Here is a 21,125-nt window from a genome sequence, read left to right as displayed (position 1 = left end):
GATCAGACATCAGTCGTTACATCAACCAGTACAGCAGAAACAACTACACAAAGTACCCAACCTCAAACAAATACGGTAACCATGACTACTACTGCAGACAAAACATCAACTGCCACAGTAGGAGCAACAAGTTCAGTAGATAAAATGACCACCACAAGTTCACCAGATCAAACAACAGTAACAGACGTCACAGGTACACCAAGCCAAACAGCTACTGCTACAGCCACTGGTACTGATGGTCAAGCAACAATTACACAAACAACAAGTACAGCAGATCAGACAACAACTGCATCATCAATAACTACAACTGACCAACAATCTACTGCTTCATCAACAAGCACTCCTGATCAAACAACCGTCACAACTGTCACAAGTTCCGAAGATAAAACCACCACTTCCACTGCAACTGAAACAGCAGGCCAAACAACCAGTACACCAGCAACCTCAAGTACAGTAGACCAAACAACCACTGCTGAAGCTTCAACTCCAACAGATCAAACTTCAGTTCTTACATCAACGACCTCACCAGATCAAACCACAACAACACAAAACATCCAAACACAAACAGCTACGGAAACCATCACCACTACTGCAGATATCACATCAACTGCAACAGTAGCAGCAACAAGTACAATTGATCAAACTACAAATGTAGGAGCTACCACTTCATCAGATCAGACTTCAGTCGTTACATCAACCAGTACAGCAGAAACAACTACACAAAGTACGCAACCTCAAACAAATACGGTAACCATGACTACTACTGCAGACAAAACATCAACTGCCACAGTAGGAGCAACAAGTTCAGTAGATAAAATGACCACCACAAGTTCACAAGATCAAACAACAGTAACAGACGTCACAGGTACACCAAGTCAAACAGCTACTGCTACAGCCACTGGTACTGATGGTCAAACAACAATTACACAAACAACAAGTACAGCAGATCAGACAACAACTGCATCATCAATAACTACAACTGACCAACAATCTACTGCTTCATCAACAAGCACTCCTGATCAAACAACCGTTACAACTGTCACAAGTTCAGAAGATAAAACCACCACTTCCACTGCAACTGAAACAGCAGGCCAAACAACCAGTACACCGGCAACCTCAAGTACAGTAGACCAAACAACCACTGCTGAAGCTTCAACTCCAACAGATCAAACTTCAGTTCTTACATCAACGACCTCACCAGATCAAACCACAACAACACAAAACATCCAAACACAAACAGCTACGGAAACCATAACCACTACTGCAGATATCACATCAACTGCAACAGTAGCAGCAACAAGTACAATTGATCAAACTACAAATGTAGGAGCTACCACTTCATCAGATCAGACTTCAGTCGTTACATCAACCAGTACAGCAGAAACAAATACACAAAGTACCCAACCTCAAACAAATACGGTAACCATGACTACTACTGCAGACAAAACATCAACTGCCACAGTAGGAGCAACAAGTTCAGTAGATAAAATGACCACCACAAGTTCACCAGATCAAACAACAGTAACAGACGTCAGAGGTACACCAAGTCAAACAGCTACTGCTACAGCCACTGGTACTGATGGTCAAACAACAATTACACAAACAACAAGTACAGCAGATCAGACAACAACTGCATCATCAAAAACTACAACTGACCAACAATCTACTGCTTCATCAACAAGCACTCCTGCTCAAACAACCGTTACATCTGTCACAAGTTCCGAAGATAAAACCCCCACTTCCACTGCAACTGAAACAGCAGGCCAAACAACCAGTACACCGGCAACCTCAAGTACAGTAGACCGAACAACCACTGCTGAAGCTTCAACTCCAAAAGATCAAACTTCAGTTCTTACATCAACGACCTCACCAGATCAAACCACAACAACACAAAACATCCAAACACAAACAGCTACGGAAACCATAACAACTACTGCAGATATCACATCAACTGCAACAGTAGCAGCAACAAGTACAATTGATCAAACTACAAATGTAGGAGCTACCACTTCATCAGATCAGACTTCAGTCGTTACATCAACCAGTACAGCAGAAACAACTACACAAAGTACCCAACCTCAAACAAATACGGTAACCATGACTACTACTGCAGACAAAACATCAACTGCCACAGTAGGAGCAACAAGTTCAGTAGATAAAATGACCACCACAAGTTCACCAGATCAAACAACAGTAACAGACGTCACAGGTACACCAAGTCAAACAGCTACTGCTACAGCCACTGGTACTGATGGTCAAACAACAATTACACAAACAACAAGTACAGCAGATCAGACAACAACTGCATCATCAATAACTACAACTGACCAACAATCTACTGCTTCATCAACAAGCACTCCTGATCAAACAACCGTTACAACTGTCACAAGTTCAGAAGATAAAACCACCACTTCCACTGCAACTGAAACAGCAGGCCAAACAACCAGTACACCGGCAACCTCAAGTACAGTAGACCAAACAACCACTGCTGAAGCTTCAACTCCAACAGATCAAACTTCAGTTCTTACATCAACGACCTCACCAGATCAAACCACAACAACACAAAACATCCAAACACAAACAGCTACGGAAACCATAACCACTACTGCAGATATCACATCAACTGCAACAGTAGCAGCAACAAGTACAATTGATCAAACTACAAATGTAGGAGCTACCACTTCATCAGATCAGACTTCAGTCGTTACATCAACCAGTACAGCAGAAACAACTACACAAAGTACCCAACCTCAAACAAATACGGTAACCATGACTACTACTGCAGACAAAACATCAACTGCCACAGTAGGAGCAACAAGTTCAGTAGATAAAATGACCACCACAAGTTCACCAGATCAAACAACAGTAACAGACGTCAGAGGTACACCAAGTCAAACAGCTACTGCTACAGCCACTGGTACTGATGGTCAAACAACAATTACACAAACAACAAGTACAGCAGATCAGACAACAACTGCATCATCAATAACTACAACTGACCAACAATCTACTGCTTCATCAACAAGCACTCCTGATCAAACAACCGTTACAACTGTCACAAGTTCAGAAGATAAAACCACCACTTCCACTGCAACTGAAACAGCAGGCCAAACAACCAGTACACCGGCAACCTCAAGTACAGTAGACCAAACAACCACTGCTGAAGCTTCAACTCCAACAGATCAAACTTCAGTTCTTACATCAACGACCTCACCAGATCAAACCACAACAACACAAAACATCCAAACACAAACAGCTACGGAAACCATAACCACTACTGCAGATATCACATCAACTGCAACAGTAGCAGCAACAAGTACAATTGATCAAACTACAAATGTAGGAGCTACCACTTCATCAGATCAGACTTCAGTCGTTACATCAACCAGTACAGCAGAAACAACTACACAAAGTACCCAACCTCAAACAAATACGGTAACCATGACTACTACTGCAGACAAAACATCAACTGCCACAGTAGGAGCAACAAGTTCAGTAGATAAAATGACCACCACAAGTTCACCAGATCAAACAACAGTAACAGACGTCACAGGTACACCAAGTCAAACAGCTACTGCTACAGCCACTGGTACTGATGGTCAAACAACAATTACACAAACAACAAGTACAGCAGATCAGACAACAACTGCATCGTCAATAACTACAACTGACCAACAATCTACTGCTTCATCAACAAGCACTCCTGATCAAACAACCGTTACAACTGTCACAAGTTCAGAAGATAAAACCACCACTTCCACTGCAACTGAAACAGCAGGCCAAACAACCAGTACACCGGCAACCTCAAGTACAGTAGACCAAACAACCACTGCTGAAGCTTCAACTCCAACAGATCAAACTTCAGTTCTTACATCAACGACCTCACCAGATCAAACCACAACAACACAAAACATCCAAACACAAACAGCTACGGAAACCATAACCACTACTGCAGATATCACATCAACTGCAACAGTAGCAGCAACAAGTACAATTGATCAAACTACAAATGTAGGAGCTACCACTTCATCAGATCAGACTTCAGTCGTTACATCAACCAGTACAGCAGAAACAACTACACAAAGTACCCAACCTCAAACAAATACGGTAACCATGACTACTACTGCAGACAAAACATCAACTGCCACAGTAGGAACAACAAGTTCAGTAGATAAAATGACCACCACAAGTTCACAAGATCAAACAACAGTAACAGACGTCACAGGTACACCAAGTCAAACAGCTACTGCTACAGCCACTGGTACTGATGGTCAAACAACAATTACACAAACAACAAGTACAGCAGATCAGACAACAACTGCATCATCAATAACTACAACTGACCAACAATCTACTGCTTCATCAACAAGCACTCCTGATCAAACAACCGTTACAACTGTCACAAGTTCAGAAGATAAAACCACCACTTCCACTGCAACTGAAACAGCAGGCCAAACAACCAGTACACCGGCAACCTCAAGTACAGTAGACCAAACAACCACTGCTGAAGCTTCAACTCCAACAGATCAAACTTCAGTTCTTACATCAACGACCTCACCAGATCAAACCACAACAACACAAAACATCCAAACACAAACAGCTACGGAAACCATAACCACTACTGCAGATATCACATCAACTGCAACAGTAGCAGCAACAAGTACAATTGATCAAACTACAAATGTAGGAGCTACCACTTCATCAGATCAGACTTCAGTCGTTACATCAACCAGTACAGCAGAAACAAATACACAAAGTACCCAACCTCAAACAAATACGGTAACCATGACTACTACTGCAGACAAAACATCAACTGCCACAGTAGGAGCAACAAGTTCAGTAGATAAAATGACCACCACAAGTTCACCAGATCAAACAACAGTAACAGACGTCACAGGTACACCAAGTCAAACAGCTACTGCTACAGCCACTGGTACTGATGGTCAAACAACAATTACACAAACAACAAGTACAGCAGATCAGACAACAACTGCATCATCAAAAACTACAACTGACCAACAATCTACTGCTTCATCAACAAGCACTCCTGCTCAAACAACCGTTACATCTGTCACAAGTTCCGAAGATAAAACCCCCACTTCCACTGCAACTGAAACAGCAGGCCAAACAACCAGTACACCGGCAACCTCAAGTACAGTAGACCGAACAACCACTGCTGAAGCTTCAACTCCAAAAGATCAAACTTCAGTTCTTACATCAACGACCTCACCAGATCAAACCACAACAACACAAAACATCCAAACACAAACAGCTACGGAAACCATAACCACTACTGCAGATATCACATCAACTGCAACAGTAGCAGCAACAAGTACAATTGATCATACTACAAATGTAGGAGCTACCACTTCATCAGATCAGACTTCAGTCGTTACATCAACCAGTACAGCAGAAACAACTACACAAAGTACCCAACCTCAAACAAATACGGTAACCATGACTACTACTGCAGACAAAACATCAACTGCCACAGTAGGAGCAACAAGTTCAGTAGATAAAATGACCACCACAAGTTCACAACATCAAACAACAGTAACAGACGTCACAGGTACACCAAGTCAAACAGCTACTGCTACAGCCACTGGTACTGATGGTCAAACAACAATTACACAAACAACAAGTACAGCAGATCAGACAACAACTGCATCATCAAAAACTACAACTGACCAACAATCTACTGCTTCATCAACAAGCACTCCTGATCAAACAACCGTTACATCTGTCACAAGTTCCGAAGATAAAACCACCACTTCCACTGCAACTGAAACAGGAGGCCAAACAACCAGTACACCGGCAACCTCAAGTACAGTAGACCAAACAACCACTGCAGAAGCTTCAACTCCAACAGATCAAACTTCAGTTCTTACATCAACGACCTCACCAGATCAAACCACAACAACACAAAACATCCAAACACAAACAGCTACGGAAACCATCACCACTACTGCAAATATCACATCAACTGCAACAGTAGCAGCAACAAGTACAATTGATCAAACTACAAATGTAGGAGCTACCACTTCATCAGATCAGACTTCAGTCGTTACATCAACCAGTACAGCAGAAACAACTACACAAAGTACCCAACCTCAAACAAATACGGTAACCATGACTACTACTGCAGACAAAACATCAACTGCCACAGTAGGAGCAACAAGTTCAGTAGATAAAATGACCACCACAAGTTCACAAGATCAAACAACAGTAACAGACGTCACAGGTACACCAAGTCAAACAGCTACTGCTACAGCCACTGGTACTGATGGTCAAACGACAATTACACAAACAACAAGTACAGCAGATCAGACAACAACTGCATCATCAATAACTACAACTGACCAACAATCTACTGCTTCATCAACAAGCACTCCTGATCAAACAACCGTTACAACTGTCACAAGTTCAGAAGATAAAACACCCACTTCCACTGCAACTGAAACAGCAGGCCAAACAACCAGTACACCGGCAACTTCAAGTACAGTAGACCAAACAACCACTGCTGAAGCTTCAACTCCAACAGATCAAACTTCTGTTCTTACATCAACGACCTCACCAGATCAAACCACAACAACACAAAACATCCAAACACAAACAGCTACGGAAACCATAACCGCTACTGCAAATATCACATCAACTGCAACAGTAGCAGCAACAAGTACAATTGATCAAACTACAAATGTAGGAGCTACCACTTCATCAGATCAGACTTCAGTCGTTACATCAACCAGTACAGCAGAAACAACTACACAAAGTACCCAACCTCAAACAAATACGGTAACCATGACTACTACTGCAGACAAAACATCAACTGCCACAGTAGGAACAACAAGTTCAGTAGATAAAATGACCACCACAAGTTCACTAGATCAAACAACAGTAACAGACGTCACAGGTACACCAAGTCAAACAGCTACTGCTACAGCCACTGGTACTGATGGTCAAACAACAATTACACAAACAACAAGTACAGCAGATCAGACAACAACTGCATCATCAATAACTACAACTGACCAACAATCTACTGCTTCATCAACAAGCACTCCTGATCAAACAACCGTTACAACTGTCACAAGTTCAGAAGATAAAACCCCCACTTCCACTGCAACTGAAACAGCAGGCCAAACAACCAGTACACCAGCAACCTCAAGTACAGTAGACCAAACAACCACTGCTGAAGCTTCAACTCCAACAGATCAAACTTCAGTTCTTACATCAACGACCTCACCAGATCAAACCACAACAACACAAAACATCCAAACACAAACAGCTACGGAAACCATAACCACTACTGCAGATATCACATCAACTGCAACAGTAGCAGCAACAAGTACAATTGATCAAACTACAAATGTAGGAGCTACCACTTCATCAGATCAGACTTCAGTCGTTACATCAACCAGTACAGCAGAAGCAACTACACAAAGTACCCAACCTCAAACAAATACGGTAACCATGACTACTACTGCAGACAAAACATCAACTGCCACAGTAGGAGCAACAAGTTCAGTAGATAAAATGACCACCACAAGTTCACAACATCAAACAACAGTAACAGACGTCACAGGTACACCAAGTCAAACAGCTACTGCTACAGCCACTGGTACTGATGGTCAAACAACAATTACACAAACAACAAGTACAGCAGATCAGACAACAACTGCATCATCAATAACTACAACTGACCAACAATCTACTGCTTCATCAACAAGCACTCCTGCTCAAACAACCGTTACAACTGTCACAAGTTCTGAAGATAAAACCACCACTTCCACTGCAACAGAAACAGCAGGCCAAACAACCAGTACACCGGCAACCTCAAGTACAGTAGACCAAACAACCACTGCAGAAGCTTCAACTCCAACAGATCAAACTTCAGTTCTTACATCAACGACCTCACCAGATCAAACCACAACAACACAAAACATCCAAACACAAACAGCTACGGAAACCATAACCACTACTGCAGATATCACATCAACTGCAACAGTAGCAGCAACAAGTACAATTGATCAAACTACAAATGTAGGAGCTACCACTTCATCAGATCAGACTTCAGTCGTTACATCAACCAGTACAGCAGAAACAACTACACAAAGTACCCAACCTCAAACAAATACGGTAACCATGACTACTACTGCAGACAAAACATCAACTGCCACAGTAGGAGCAACAAGTTCAGTAGATAAAATGACCACCACAAGTTCACAAGATCAAACAACAGTAACAGACGTCACAGGTACACCAAGTCAAACAGCTACTGCTACAGCCACTGGTACTGATGGTCAAACAACAATTACACAAACAACAAGTACAGCAGATCAGACAACAACTGCATCATCAATAACTACAACTGACCAACAATCTACTGCTTCATCAACAAGCACTCCTGATCAAGCATCCGTTACATCTGTCACAAGTTCAGAAGATAAAACCCCCACTTCCACTGCAACTGAAACAGCAGGCCAAACAACCAGTACACCGGCAACTTCAAGTACAGTAGACCAAACAACCACTGCTGAAGCTTCAACTCCAACAGATCAAACTTCTGTTCTTACATCAACGACCTCACCAGATCAAACCACAACAACACAAAACATCCAAACACAAACAGCTACGGAAACCATAACCGCTACTGCAAATATCACATCAACTGCAACAGTAGCAGCAACAAGTACAATTGATCAAACTACAAATGTAGGAGCTACCACTTCATCAGATCAGACTTCAGTCGTTACATCAGCCAGTACAGCAGAAACAACTACACAAAGTACCCAACCTCAAACAAATACGGTAACCATGACTACTACTGCAGACAAAACATCAACTGCCACAGTAGGAGCAACAAGTTCAGTAGATAAAATGACCACCACAAGATCACCAGATCAAACAACAGTAACAGACGTCACAGGTACACCAAGTCAAACAGCTACTGCTACAGCCACTGGTACTGATGGTCAAACAACAATTACACAAACAACAAGTACAGCAGATCAGACAACAACTGAATCATCAATAACTACAACTGACCAACAATCTACTGCTTCATCAACAAGCACTCCTGATCAAACAACCGTTACAACTGTCGCAAGTTCAGAAGATAAAACCCCCACTTCCACTGCAACTGAAACAGCAGGCCAAACAACCAGTACACCGGCAACCTCAAGTACAGTAGACCAAACAACCACTGCAGAAGCTTCAACTCCAACAGATCAAACTTCAGTTCTTACATCAACGACCTCACCAGATCAAACCACAACAACACAACACATCCAAACACAAACAGCTACGGAAACCATAACCACTACTGCAAATATCACATCAACTGCAACAGTAGCAGCAACAAGTACAATTGATCAAACTACAAATGTAGGAGCTACCACTTCATCAGATCAGACTTCAGTCGTTACATCAACCAGTACAGCAGAAGGAACTACACAAAGTACCCAACCTCAAACAAATACGGTAACCATGACTACTACTGCAGACAAAACATTAAATGCAACAGTAGGAACAACAAGTTCAGTAGATAAAATGACCACCACAAGTTCACCAGATCAAGCAACAGTAACAGACGTCACAGGTACACCAAGTCAAACAGCTACTGCTACAGCCACTGGTACTGATGGTCAAACAACAATTACACAAACAACAAGTACAGCAGATCAGACAACAACTGCATCATCAATAACTACAACTGACCAACAATCTACTGCTTCATCAACAAGCACTCCTGATCAAACAACCGTTACAACTGTCACAAGTTCAGAAGATAAAACACCCACTTCCACTGCAACTGAAACAGCAGGCCAAACAACCAGTACATCGGCAACCTCAAGTACAGTAGACCAAACAACCACTGCAGAAGCTTCAACTCCAACAGATCAAACTTCAGTTCTTACATCAACGACCTCACCAGATCAAACTACAACAACACAAAACATCCAAACACAAACAGCTACGGAAACCATAACCACTACTGCAAATATCACATCAACTGCAACAGTAGCAGCAACAAGTACAATTGATCAAACTACAAATGTAGGAGCTACCACTTCATCAGATCAGACTTCAGTCGTTACCTCAACCAGTACAGCAGAAGCAACTACACAAAGTACGCAACCTCAAACAAATACGGTAACTATGACTACTACTGCAGACAAAACATCAACTGCCACAGTAGGAGCAACAAGTTCAGTAGATAAAATGACCACCACAAGTTCACAACATCAAACAACAGTAACAGACGTCACAGGTACACCAAGTCAAACAGCTACTGCTACAGCCACTGGTACTGATGGTCAAACAACAAATACACAAACAATAAGTATAGCAGATCGGACAACAACTGCATCATCAAAAACTACAACTGACCAACAATCTACTGCTTCATCAACAAGCACTCCTGATCAAACAACCGTTACAATTGTCACAAGTTCAGAAGATAAAACCACCATTATTTCCACTGCAACTGTAACAGCAGGCCAAACAACCAGTACACCGGCAACCTCAAGTACAGTAGACCAAACAACCACTGCAGAAGCTTCAACTCCAACAGATCAAACTTCAGTTCTTACATCAACGACCTCACCAGATCAAACCACAACAACACAAAACATCCAAACACAAACAGCTACGGAAACCATAACCACTACTGCAGATATCACATCAACTGCAACAATAGTAGCAACAAGTACAATTGATCAAACTACAAATGTAGGAGCTACCAGTTCATCAGATCATATTTCAGTCGTTACATCAACCAGTACAGCAGATGCAACTACACAAAGTACGCAACCTCAAACAAATATGGTAACCATGACTACTACTGCAGTCAAAACATCAACTGCTACAGTTCGAGCAACAAGTTCAGTAGATAAAATGACCACCACAAGTTCCCCAGATCAAACAACAGTAACAGACGTCACAGGTACACCAAGTCAAGCAGCTACTGCTGCAGCCACTGATACTGATGGTCAAACAACAATTACACAAACAACAAGTACAGCAGATCAGACAACAACTGCATCATCAAAAACTACAACTGACCAACAACCTACGACTTCATCAAAAAGCACTCCTGATCAAACAACCATTACAACTGTCAGAAATACAGAAGATAAAACCGCAATTTCCACTGCAACTGTAACAGCAGGCCAAACAACCAGTACATCGGCAACCTCAAGTACAGTAGACCAAACAACCACTGCAGAAGCTTCAACTCCAACAGATCAAACTTCAGTTCTTACATCAACGACCTCACCAGATCAAACTACAACAACACAAAACATCCAAACACAAACAGCTACGGAAACCATAACCACTACTGCAGATATCACATCAACTGCAACAGTAGCAGCAACAAGTACAATTGATCAAACTACAAATGTAGGAGCTACCACTTCATCAGATCAGACTTCAGTCGTTACATCAACCAGTACAGCAGAAGCAACTACACAAAGTACGCAACCTCAAACAAATACGGTAACCATGACTACTACTGCAGACAAAACATCAACTGCCACAGTAAGAGCAACAAGTTCAGTAGATAAAATGACCACCACAAGTTCACAACATCAAACAACAGTAACAGACGTCACAGGTACACCAAGTCAAACAGCTACTGCTACAGCCACTGGTACTGATGGTCAAACACCAATTACACAAACAACAAGTACAGCAGATCAGACAACAACTGCATCATCAAAAACTACAACTGACCAACAATCTACTGCTTCATCAACAAGCACTCTTGATCAAACAACCGTTACAACTGTCTCAGGTTCAAAAGATGAAACCCCCACTTCCACTGCAACTGTAACAGCAGGCCAAACAACCAGTACACCAGCAACCTCAAGTACAGTAGACCAAGCAACCACTGCAGAAGCTTCAACTCCAACAGATCAAACTTCAGTTCTTACATCAACGACCTCACCTGATCAAACCACAACAACACAAAACATCCAAACACAAACAGGTACGGAAACCATAACCACTACTGCAGATATCACATCAACTGCAACAGTAGCAGCAACAAGTACAATAGAGCAAAGTACAAATGCAGGAGCTACCAGTTCATCAGATCAGACTTCAGTCGTTACATCAATCATTACAGCAAATGCAACTACACAAAGTACCCAAACGCAAAGAAACACGGTTACCATGACAACTACATCTGACAAAACATCAACTGTAACGAAAGTAACAACGAGTGCAGTAGACCAAACATCTACCACTCCAGTCTCAGGTACCACTTATAAATTGTCACCTACGGATTCGTCTATTGAGATTATTACTGCAACAGCAACTAATCCTGTAGATGAAGGAACTACTTCCACGTCTGTTCCTACCTGTGCTTCTTCTGTCGTCTTTTTGATGTCATTTGTTGACAACACATCCGATGTTGGCGACTATTTGCGCAAAAACAGTACCAAATACATAAATTTAATGGCTTCGGTGAGTTCATATAGAATATAAATTTTTAGCATAAGTAACTATTGTTTTGTTTATATTGACATTACATTTGCAAAAATTATACTTCATTTTGTTCTTCAGTAAAATTTCGATATTTTGTCAATAAAGTTTATGATTTAAACAAAATTCGGAGAATCCAAAATATTGTAATCTATTTTAAAGGATTTAGGAATAAAAGACACATACAACGCAAAATACAAAGAAAATATATAGCAGAACTCATAATATAGATCTGCATCGCACAGACGTTTATTATTACAATTGTAGAAGGGCAGAAAAAAACGATTCAATGATTTAGATAACATCCTCTACTTTTATAAATTAAAGTGATGATAGAATAAATATCTTTTGACCATAACTTGATTGATTTTACAGCTAGAAGACATATTTAAGAACGCAACTGGTTATTCGGGGATAGTTATACGTAACATAAGGTTAGTATGTAATTTACTATCCGGAATTTGTGTTGGTTTCAAAGAATAGACCCGTACAGTGTTATAATAGTACATGATTTACAAAAACTAAATTTTGTTGAAAAATGAACTTGTACTCCTTTTCAATATCTTTACTTTAATTTTGCGGTTTTAAGCTGAAATAATATAATTGCATGTATTAAATCCATCGTATATGAAGTTCGTTTTAAGAATATAAGACATAATTTCCTAAATGGATCCTTGTTATGTACACCGTTATAATTCTCTAACACTTCGTTGGTATAGGACAAAATTGGTTACACAAATATTTTTTTCTATTATCATCAAATAAAGACGGTTCAAATATAGATTCCTACGTATATATCTTGATCTTGTAATTATGTGTGTTTGTAAAAACGAACGGGTTCTCCTGCATATTAATATTATAAAGTTTACAGTTTATATTTTGTGCATGGTTCTTTTGATTAATCCAAACAACATTAATTACTGATATTCAATTATATTCGTTTTTAGCGTTTTTGGAAATGTAGTATCAGTTAAATATGATGTGTGCATTAATGGTACAGTTGACGAATCAGTAAAAGGAGACTACGGACGAACATTGCTGACATCAATTACAAACAATGGCGGATTTCCAATAGGTGGCACTGTCAACCATGTTTCTGATGCACCTAAAATAGAGATAGCAGATAACAATGAAGGTAAATATACATTTAAGTGGTTTTTTACAGATATTTGTAGTAATTTTACCATTCAATTCCATAAAAACAAATAATACTTTCACATTAAATTTGTATTATAAAAATACAGTATGGCAGAAAATGTACAATTTAGTTCATCGATATTGCAGAATTTATCAATTATGACAGGAAATTTTAATATACCGAGTAAACTAAGTGTTTTTTAGATTTAAGGAATTCAGTTTAATTTGGTCAACACAATGTAATTTGACATTCAACTCTGCAAGGATATAATGTTAGTTATACATACTTGATTGCTATAACTTCCAGTATAATTGGAGTAGTGTAGGTGTAATGTTGAATATTATGTGTGGAATTTCATCAAAATAAGAAAGTTTAGATTCAAAGCGTTGACGTATAAGAATAATAATGCGGAACAAGCTACTCTGGTGATGTAATATCTTTTTGTAAAATTTATTTTGGATTTACTTGATTATGGATTGGATTAGCGTTCATTAAATTTATTGTTACTATTATTTGCATGCTATAACAAAACATCCATCATATTATTTTCATATGTATTTACAGTTCCAATAGATGATGCTTGTTTCATGTATGATTACCAAAGAACATGCCAAAATGGGGGTGTTTGTTTCGTAAACACAGATGGTAACCCTCAGTGCAGGTACATACCTTTCACATAAATTATTTTGTTGTGATGGCTTTGTTGCTCTCATTGCAAGAAAATATTAAGACCTTTAACATAACGACACATATTACTCGTTTTACTGCAAATATATTGTTAGTGAGTTAAAAAAGCCCTTACTAAACAGTTTCAGATCTGCATAAGATGGAAGACATCAATCTCTGTATGACATACGGATTACAATTGAAGACATTAGATATTCTCTAGACAAAAATACAATGTCAAGATGTACCACGAAAAGAAGCACTTTAAGTGTCTCTCTCTGAAAGAATCAGGCAGTGGGTGAAACGAGTATGAAAAATCACCATGATTTTGAAAGTTTAATTTGACTATTAGCGCCATTAGAATTTAGGGCAAAAGACAAGGTGATTCAAATTGTTTTGGTAGATTCAGTTGTAATTTCATTGAAATCCACTGAAAATGAACATTTCAAGGGCAGATAACTCTATCAAAAACCGTATTTTTCTAACATTCACAGCCGAATCACTGATGAAATAATGATCAAATAAGGTCAAATAATGGTATTTTAGAATAAAGAAAGCGTACTTGAGTGAGATTATCAAGTCATATCATTGGAGTTTTGACATGCTTCTTTCTGATTTTTTTTCCAAATTTGCCTGATTCTTACAAAAAACTTTAATATCTAAGGCATCTCAACTGTTTTGTTGTCTTTGCTTTTTTTTTTTTTTTAAATCTGCTTACAATTGTTATCTAATTTCAGGTGTGTGTCACCATATACAGGCGATGTTTGTCAAACGCAAGACGTAACCAATACTTCGCCGTCTAATGATGATCTACTTAAAATAGTTATACCATCAGCTGTTGCTGGAGGGTTACTTTTGGCTGCTCTGGTTGGCTGTTGCTGTTGGTTACTGTGTTGCAGACGAAAGAAATTTGACATAGAAAAAGATGACTACAGTTTTGATACGTATGTTCATTAAATATAATTTAAGTTAATAATCGTTAGTGATTTTATAATACGATCGTGCAACTACAATTTTATTTATTTATTTATTATATTCTGTATATGTGAAAAGTTGTTTACCAAAGGAAAAGGGAGTTTTTGTGTGACTTGTAGTGACAAACATTTTCTTTTTTTTGCTGATTTAGCCCTGTGATGAGTGAAAGTTCAGCTCAAAAATGAAAGTAGACAAATATTCCTTAATAAGGCTGATGTATTTGAATCAGACTTATCAGAATTATATTTTTTATCTTTATTAAATTATTTGGAATTTGCAGGTCCTCAGACATCAACCCTTTTGCTGGAGTTTTCCTACCCAGACTTGTTCCCGACTATCTACGAAACCCTGCAGCCCCTTTCGGAATAGAAGAAGAAGGAGGTCCGGAACCGACCTTCGGTTAGTATATGGAATCTTTATCACCGCTTCTTTTTCTTCGTGGTTTAAAGTTGTAGGGTTATTAAGGAAGGAATATTGCCCAAAATATCAACTTTGTGGTGATAACATGAAAGGTGTTTTTAACATAGTAAAATATAAAAATATAAGGAAAATGAAATCTTATGGTATTAGTTCATTGTAATGATGTCATAATGCTGCTACAATGTTTCGTCATTCAACAAAAACCGCTGAGAATTTTGAATTTTATTTTTGTTAACATTTTACATCCAGTAAACTATGTCCACACCAAAGAAACAACTTCATACTTTCACATATGATAAACTGTGTAATAATAAATGTATTCATTGAATATGAACTTGTTTCCTAGTATGGAACCTTTTCCTTGCAAAAAATATAACAAGAAAGTGACCAAAAAGTGCAAAATTTAACATAATATCGGAATACTGGTAAGCTACAAGCAATTGTTCAGGCCTATCAATACAAGAATTATAAAAAAGTTTTTATTTTTTCTCATTTGTAATAGATTCAAGTCTCCAAATTCACAAATTAGATCATTCAACACTTTACATTTAATATTCTGTTGTATTTAAGGCCAGTAAGACCCTTTATCGCCCTTCTCCTTAATTAGATATAGATAACACTTCGAAAATACTAACATACTAATCATATATACTACAAATTTCGATGTGTTGTACACGTGTTGCAAGGAGTACCCCATCTTCAAGCAAAATGATAACATGATAAGTATTTTGACAATGATTTTTAGGGCAGTTAGTAGATGATAGTACAACCAAAAACCAAAAAAAAATGTTTGGAAGATCTAGACAAACCAATATTAAAATCAAATTCGATACTGAAATGTGTTATATGATACATGTATAAGGCTTTACACTGAATGTAGCGATAACAAACTAGCACAGGTTATAATAACTGATAACAAGCTTTGAACAAAATTGTTTTTTTTACTTCCATTTAAATACAATATCAGTGTAATAAATAGTTATGTTTATATTTTGTAAAATTAATTTATAGGTTACAACAAGGAACCAGATATGTCACTGTGGGAAATGCATTTGCAGGATGAAATTCGAAGAGCGTAAAGAAAAAGAAAAAGAAAATCTTGCCCATTTCCTAGTCATATAAGTTTGACATTGTCCTACAAAGTGTATTTGTATACATGTATATGGACGTAATAATCAAAGCAATAGACAATCCCACTCAACGAGTTTCATGTTGTTCTATTATCTAGACGAACAATGCAAAATACTCATCGTGTAAATAAGAATAGGATTAATGTTGTTGACGTCAGTGAGGAAATACAACGTACCACATTGTTGACACTTTCGGCAGAATCAGTGAAAACAATGCTGATTTAGGGAGATAACCCCTAAAAAACCTTTTCTTATGGAGTACGTTTATTAATGCCAAATTATGGTCATAGTCTAAATGACTATACAACATTTGACCGAACCGGGGAGAAAACAAATAATATGTCGGCATTGACTTACCTCAGACAGATATGTCTAATGATGGATATCTGCTAAATCGTAAGACGAAGCTGTACATCTTACATCAATGTTGTACCGTTTTAAATTTTTCAATTCAGTCTTACCCAAATAATACTGTTTCCAATTCAAAATATCAATATTCTTTTACATACTTTTTTGTTTCGAATAACGGAAGTAGTCCTTGCCCAGATTATACTATTTCCGGTGTTGCTACTTGTTATTACCTAAACTGTAGCGAATTTATCAAATATTTTGTTTCAATAACCGATATTAAAAAAGAATTTGTTATGATTCTGAATGATAGGTGATACATCCGGTATATCACAAAGTTAATTAAATACAAAGACAAAATGTGCAGGACACATTGCATACATACTTGAATTGATATTAAAAATCAATTTGGAGAATTTTTCGCTTGTCGAGAAATGGTTTAATATCAAAATGAATAAAATGCCCATATGCCTCATTTTCAGCATTATTCTGATGCGTGTATATGGGAAGTTTTACCAAACCGTTATATATTGTATATTTATTTTAATGCAATTGTATACTGTAATTATTATTATTTATATTGAATATTTATTGTAAGAACAAGTACATGTATCACAAAAAATTTAAATGAATCTGCATTTGATCTTATTGGGGCTAGGATGAAATTTAAAATCATAAGACATAATTCAAGCTTTTCTGAAATAAAAAGGCAGGATAGGACGTTCGGAAAATCTTATTGTCCTAATACTTCATGGTTTATAGTTTATATTTTGTTGTTTAAAAAGCAGTATCGATATCATCTCCAAATAAAAAAGGTAGGATATAAAAATCACCCTACCCCCTTAAAAATCAAATGGTTGTCATATCATACATCATCTCATTTTCATTTACGGATCGTTTCAGCAAATAATGGTGCTATTTAATATATACTGACATGTACAATTGTGTCTACCCTTTACGTTATTTTATCACATTTCACCTTAGATAACTTTTCTCATTTGAATGTATGCATGTACTTGTATCTATGATTTTGCGCGGGACGCAAAAGCTATTTATTATTTATTATATCTAATAAAGTGTTCATTTATATCAATTTTATGTTTCCTTATATGTTAAGTGCTTACACTATGAATGATTGTTTATTTAACTTTAAGACACATTGAAAACAACTATTCTTCTAATTTTATCTGAACAAAAAATATCAATACTAGATTGTAGACAATACTATATTGCGTATTTTTATTCCGAATATTTGTATTTTTTTTTAAAGATGACAGCATAAATTTATGATTTTAAAAACTTATAATATTGAATCTTTATCTTTCTGTTTTGCCAGATACATGAGACAGAAAAAAACGGCAAAACTCCTATACCATTATTCCCATATTTCTTTTTGTGTTATGTATTCTGTAACTTAAACCTACTTCTGATCTCATGCTTACTTTTCTGTACTTCTCCCCTTTTTCAAAACGATAGATTGTTCTGACGCTTCGATTTTAAAATTTTACATTGGGGTTTAAAGTATGATGGAAAATTAAAATAATATATTGTCCTTTTTTCAAGTATACATGTACACCTTCGGGCATTTGTTATGACCAATACAACATGAAAGATGAAGTCCAGCTTCAACAGACATAACCAAATCAAAATGCAAAGATAAAACAGAAGTACATTAACAAAAAACATTAGACACTACGAATCAAGTTAAAAATGACACCCCCCTCCCAAATAAAAAAATGCCGGACATTTTAATCGGTCCGATCTAAAATGTCTATGTAAAAGTGTGGCATGCAATAACTGCTATACCCTTTATATTAAACAAATTTTTAAGTGAAAATAGTGATGTTTGTCAGAAAAAAAAAACTGCAACAAAGTGTTTTTGGTTCGAAACGGACCACATCCAGCTATCTTCGAACCAATGTTTGTGACTTCAGGGCTGTTAAAATGGTCATTTATTACTTGTAAGTATCAGGTCAGTTAGTTTTGTCTGCCCAGAACGGTTACAGTATAAAAATAAATAATATTTTGCTTCCAATTCACTTGCAACCTTTTACTACCGCTCATATATAACACTCTTTTGTAAACAAATACACTGTAAATAAGAATAAAAAAAAATGTTCTAAAATTCATATTTTGCCTATATTTAAGGAATGGAATGACTTGTATAAATCTAGTCAGCAAATATCTTAATCTTAACATTGCAACCACTCTGAAATTTAAATATTGCTGTAAATAGTAAATGATTGATTGATAAATGCGTTTTTATAATTTGTGACGATGATGTTGTAATCATTGATACATATAAAAATAACATAACATTACAAGTATATGATAACTGAGACACTTAGATTAATAGCCGATATCTTGACCGAGAAAGTACCTTTAAATGATATCAATTGCCCTATTCCTATTTTATTTCCGATTTGTGGGAGTAAAATTCCTCTCTGTTTCTCTTAAGAATTTAAACTTTTTTATTTCAATGGCAGCTACATTATTGTAAACTCATAACCGTTGCTAATGTCGTTTAACCACTAGTTCGACATCAATAATTGACAGCATTATAGTTTTTATTTGTCAGCCTAACATATTAATGTAAGTTATACGAAACATTTACAATTGAATGGTCAATTCAATCGCCGACGGCTGTACACACATGCTACATATCTGTTTAAATACAATTATCAATGTCACCAATTTGCGCATAAAACCGAAAGACTGCGCATACAAACAAATCAGAATTCCATGTGTCATATAACGACAGCCGTGGTGCTTGCAGCTGCCGTGTTTTACGGTTTGAGCATGATTTGTGCAGCATCAGCCGATGATATGTAATTCATGTAAATATTTTGTCGTTACATTTTTAAAGATAAATAGTTGCTTATATTTACACCATCTTGTAAATATTACTTTTTATGAAATATAATCATCCAGACTACCTAAGGTGAGCTCCATACATATTTTAGTGAGATTCTTTTACATAGTTCAACATTGTGTAGTTTTTAGTTTTTCATGCTGCCTATAGATCTTCCATCGTTTAGTTTTTAGTTTTCATGCTGCCTATGGATCTTCCATCGTGTAGTTTTTAGTTTTTCATGCTGCCTATAGATCTTCCATCGTTTAGTTTTTAGTTTTCATACTGCCTATAGATCTTCCATTGTGTAGTTTTTAGTTTTCATGCTGCCTATAGATCTTCCATCGTTTAGTTTTTAGTTTTCATGCTGCCTATAGATCTTCCATCGTTTAGTTTTTAGTTTTTCATGCTGCCTATAGATCTTCCATTGTGTAGTTTTTAGTTTTCATACTGCCTATAGATCTTCCATCGTTTAGTTTTTAGGTTTCATGCTGCCTATAGATCTTCCATTGTGTAGTTTTTAGTTTTTCATGCTGCCTATAGATCTTCCATTGTTTAGTTTTTAGTTTTCATGCTGCCTATAGATCTTCCATCGTTTAGTTTTTAGTTTTTCATGCTGCCTATAGATCATCCATTATATAAGTAACATTAAAAAATAATAATAAAGCAGTGCATTCAAGCAAACTGATACTGGATTAATACAATATCATATAGCATTTTATCGAGCATCAACAGTGAAAATCATAATCCCTGCTAAAGTAGGTTATTTAAGATAAATTAACTATTTAACATTTAAAATGTTATTGGGAAAATCTTTAAGAAATCAGGGTGTTAACCAATGTGTATCAATTTACTACATTTTGTCAATTAGCAAACCTTGTCCCCAGTAGCCCCAAGTCAGAAAAAACTAATAAAAGAGTATAGCCGCCAGTAATACAGATCCTCCGATCATTGGCCAGAGAAAACCCGTGTGTGATAGTGAAGGGTATTACGCCCCTCAGCAGTGCTCTGGATAAAAAAGAGTATCAAACAAGATGCATTTCAACATTCTATTAAGAATGTTAAGAAACAGGAATGATTGGCAAAATATTTTCTTGTATGCCCA

The 21,125-nt window shown here is 37.3% G+C and overlaps 1 protein-coding gene across 1 annotated transcript; it reads left to right on the top strand.

The window, feature by feature from the left end:
* Window positions 1–28: 28 nt before the first annotated feature.
* LOC148613009 (uncharacterized) lies at window positions 29–18,262 on the top strand. The gene is made up of 7 exons (XM_088595421.1): window positions 29–12,474; window positions 12,868–12,926; window positions 13,440–13,627; window positions 14,195–14,291; window positions 15,034–15,240; window positions 15,552–15,670; window positions 16,703–18,262. Exons 1-7 carry the CDS (start codon window positions 82–84, stop codon window positions 16,768–16,770), a joined length of 13,131 nt encoding a protein of 4,376 aa, XP_088451547.1. The 5' UTR covers window positions 29–81; the 3' UTR covers window positions 16,771–18,262.
* The last annotated feature ends 2,863 nt before the right edge of the window (window positions 18,263–21,125 follow it).

This window comes from Perna viridis, chromosome 7, assembly GCF_037379345.1.
Source record: "Perna viridis isolate PV_CMFRI_1.1 ecotype Kerala chromosome 7, ASM3737934v1, whole genome shotgun sequence".
Lineage (NCBI taxonomy): Eukaryota > Metazoa > Mollusca > Bivalvia > Mytilida > Mytilidae > Perna > Perna viridis.
Note: the sequence above shows the minus strand (reverse complement) of the source record. Positions and strands in the feature narration are given on the sequence as shown.

What these genes read in the sequence shown, in the direction of transcription:
- LOC148613009 (XM_088595421.1), top strand. Translation starts at nt 82, where the DNA reads ATGACTACTACTGCAGACAAAACATCAACTGCCACAGTAGGAGCAACA. An exon ending in ATAGTTATACGTAACATAAG is followed by an intron (nt 12,927 to 13,439) that starts GTTAGTATGTAA and finishes ATTCGTTTTTAG; the next exon opens with CGTTTTTGGAAATGTAGTAT. An exon ending in GATGGTAACCCTCAGTGCAG is followed by an intron (nt 14,292 to 15,033) that starts GTACATACCTTT and finishes ATCTAATTTCAG; the next exon opens with GTGTGTGTCACCATATACAG.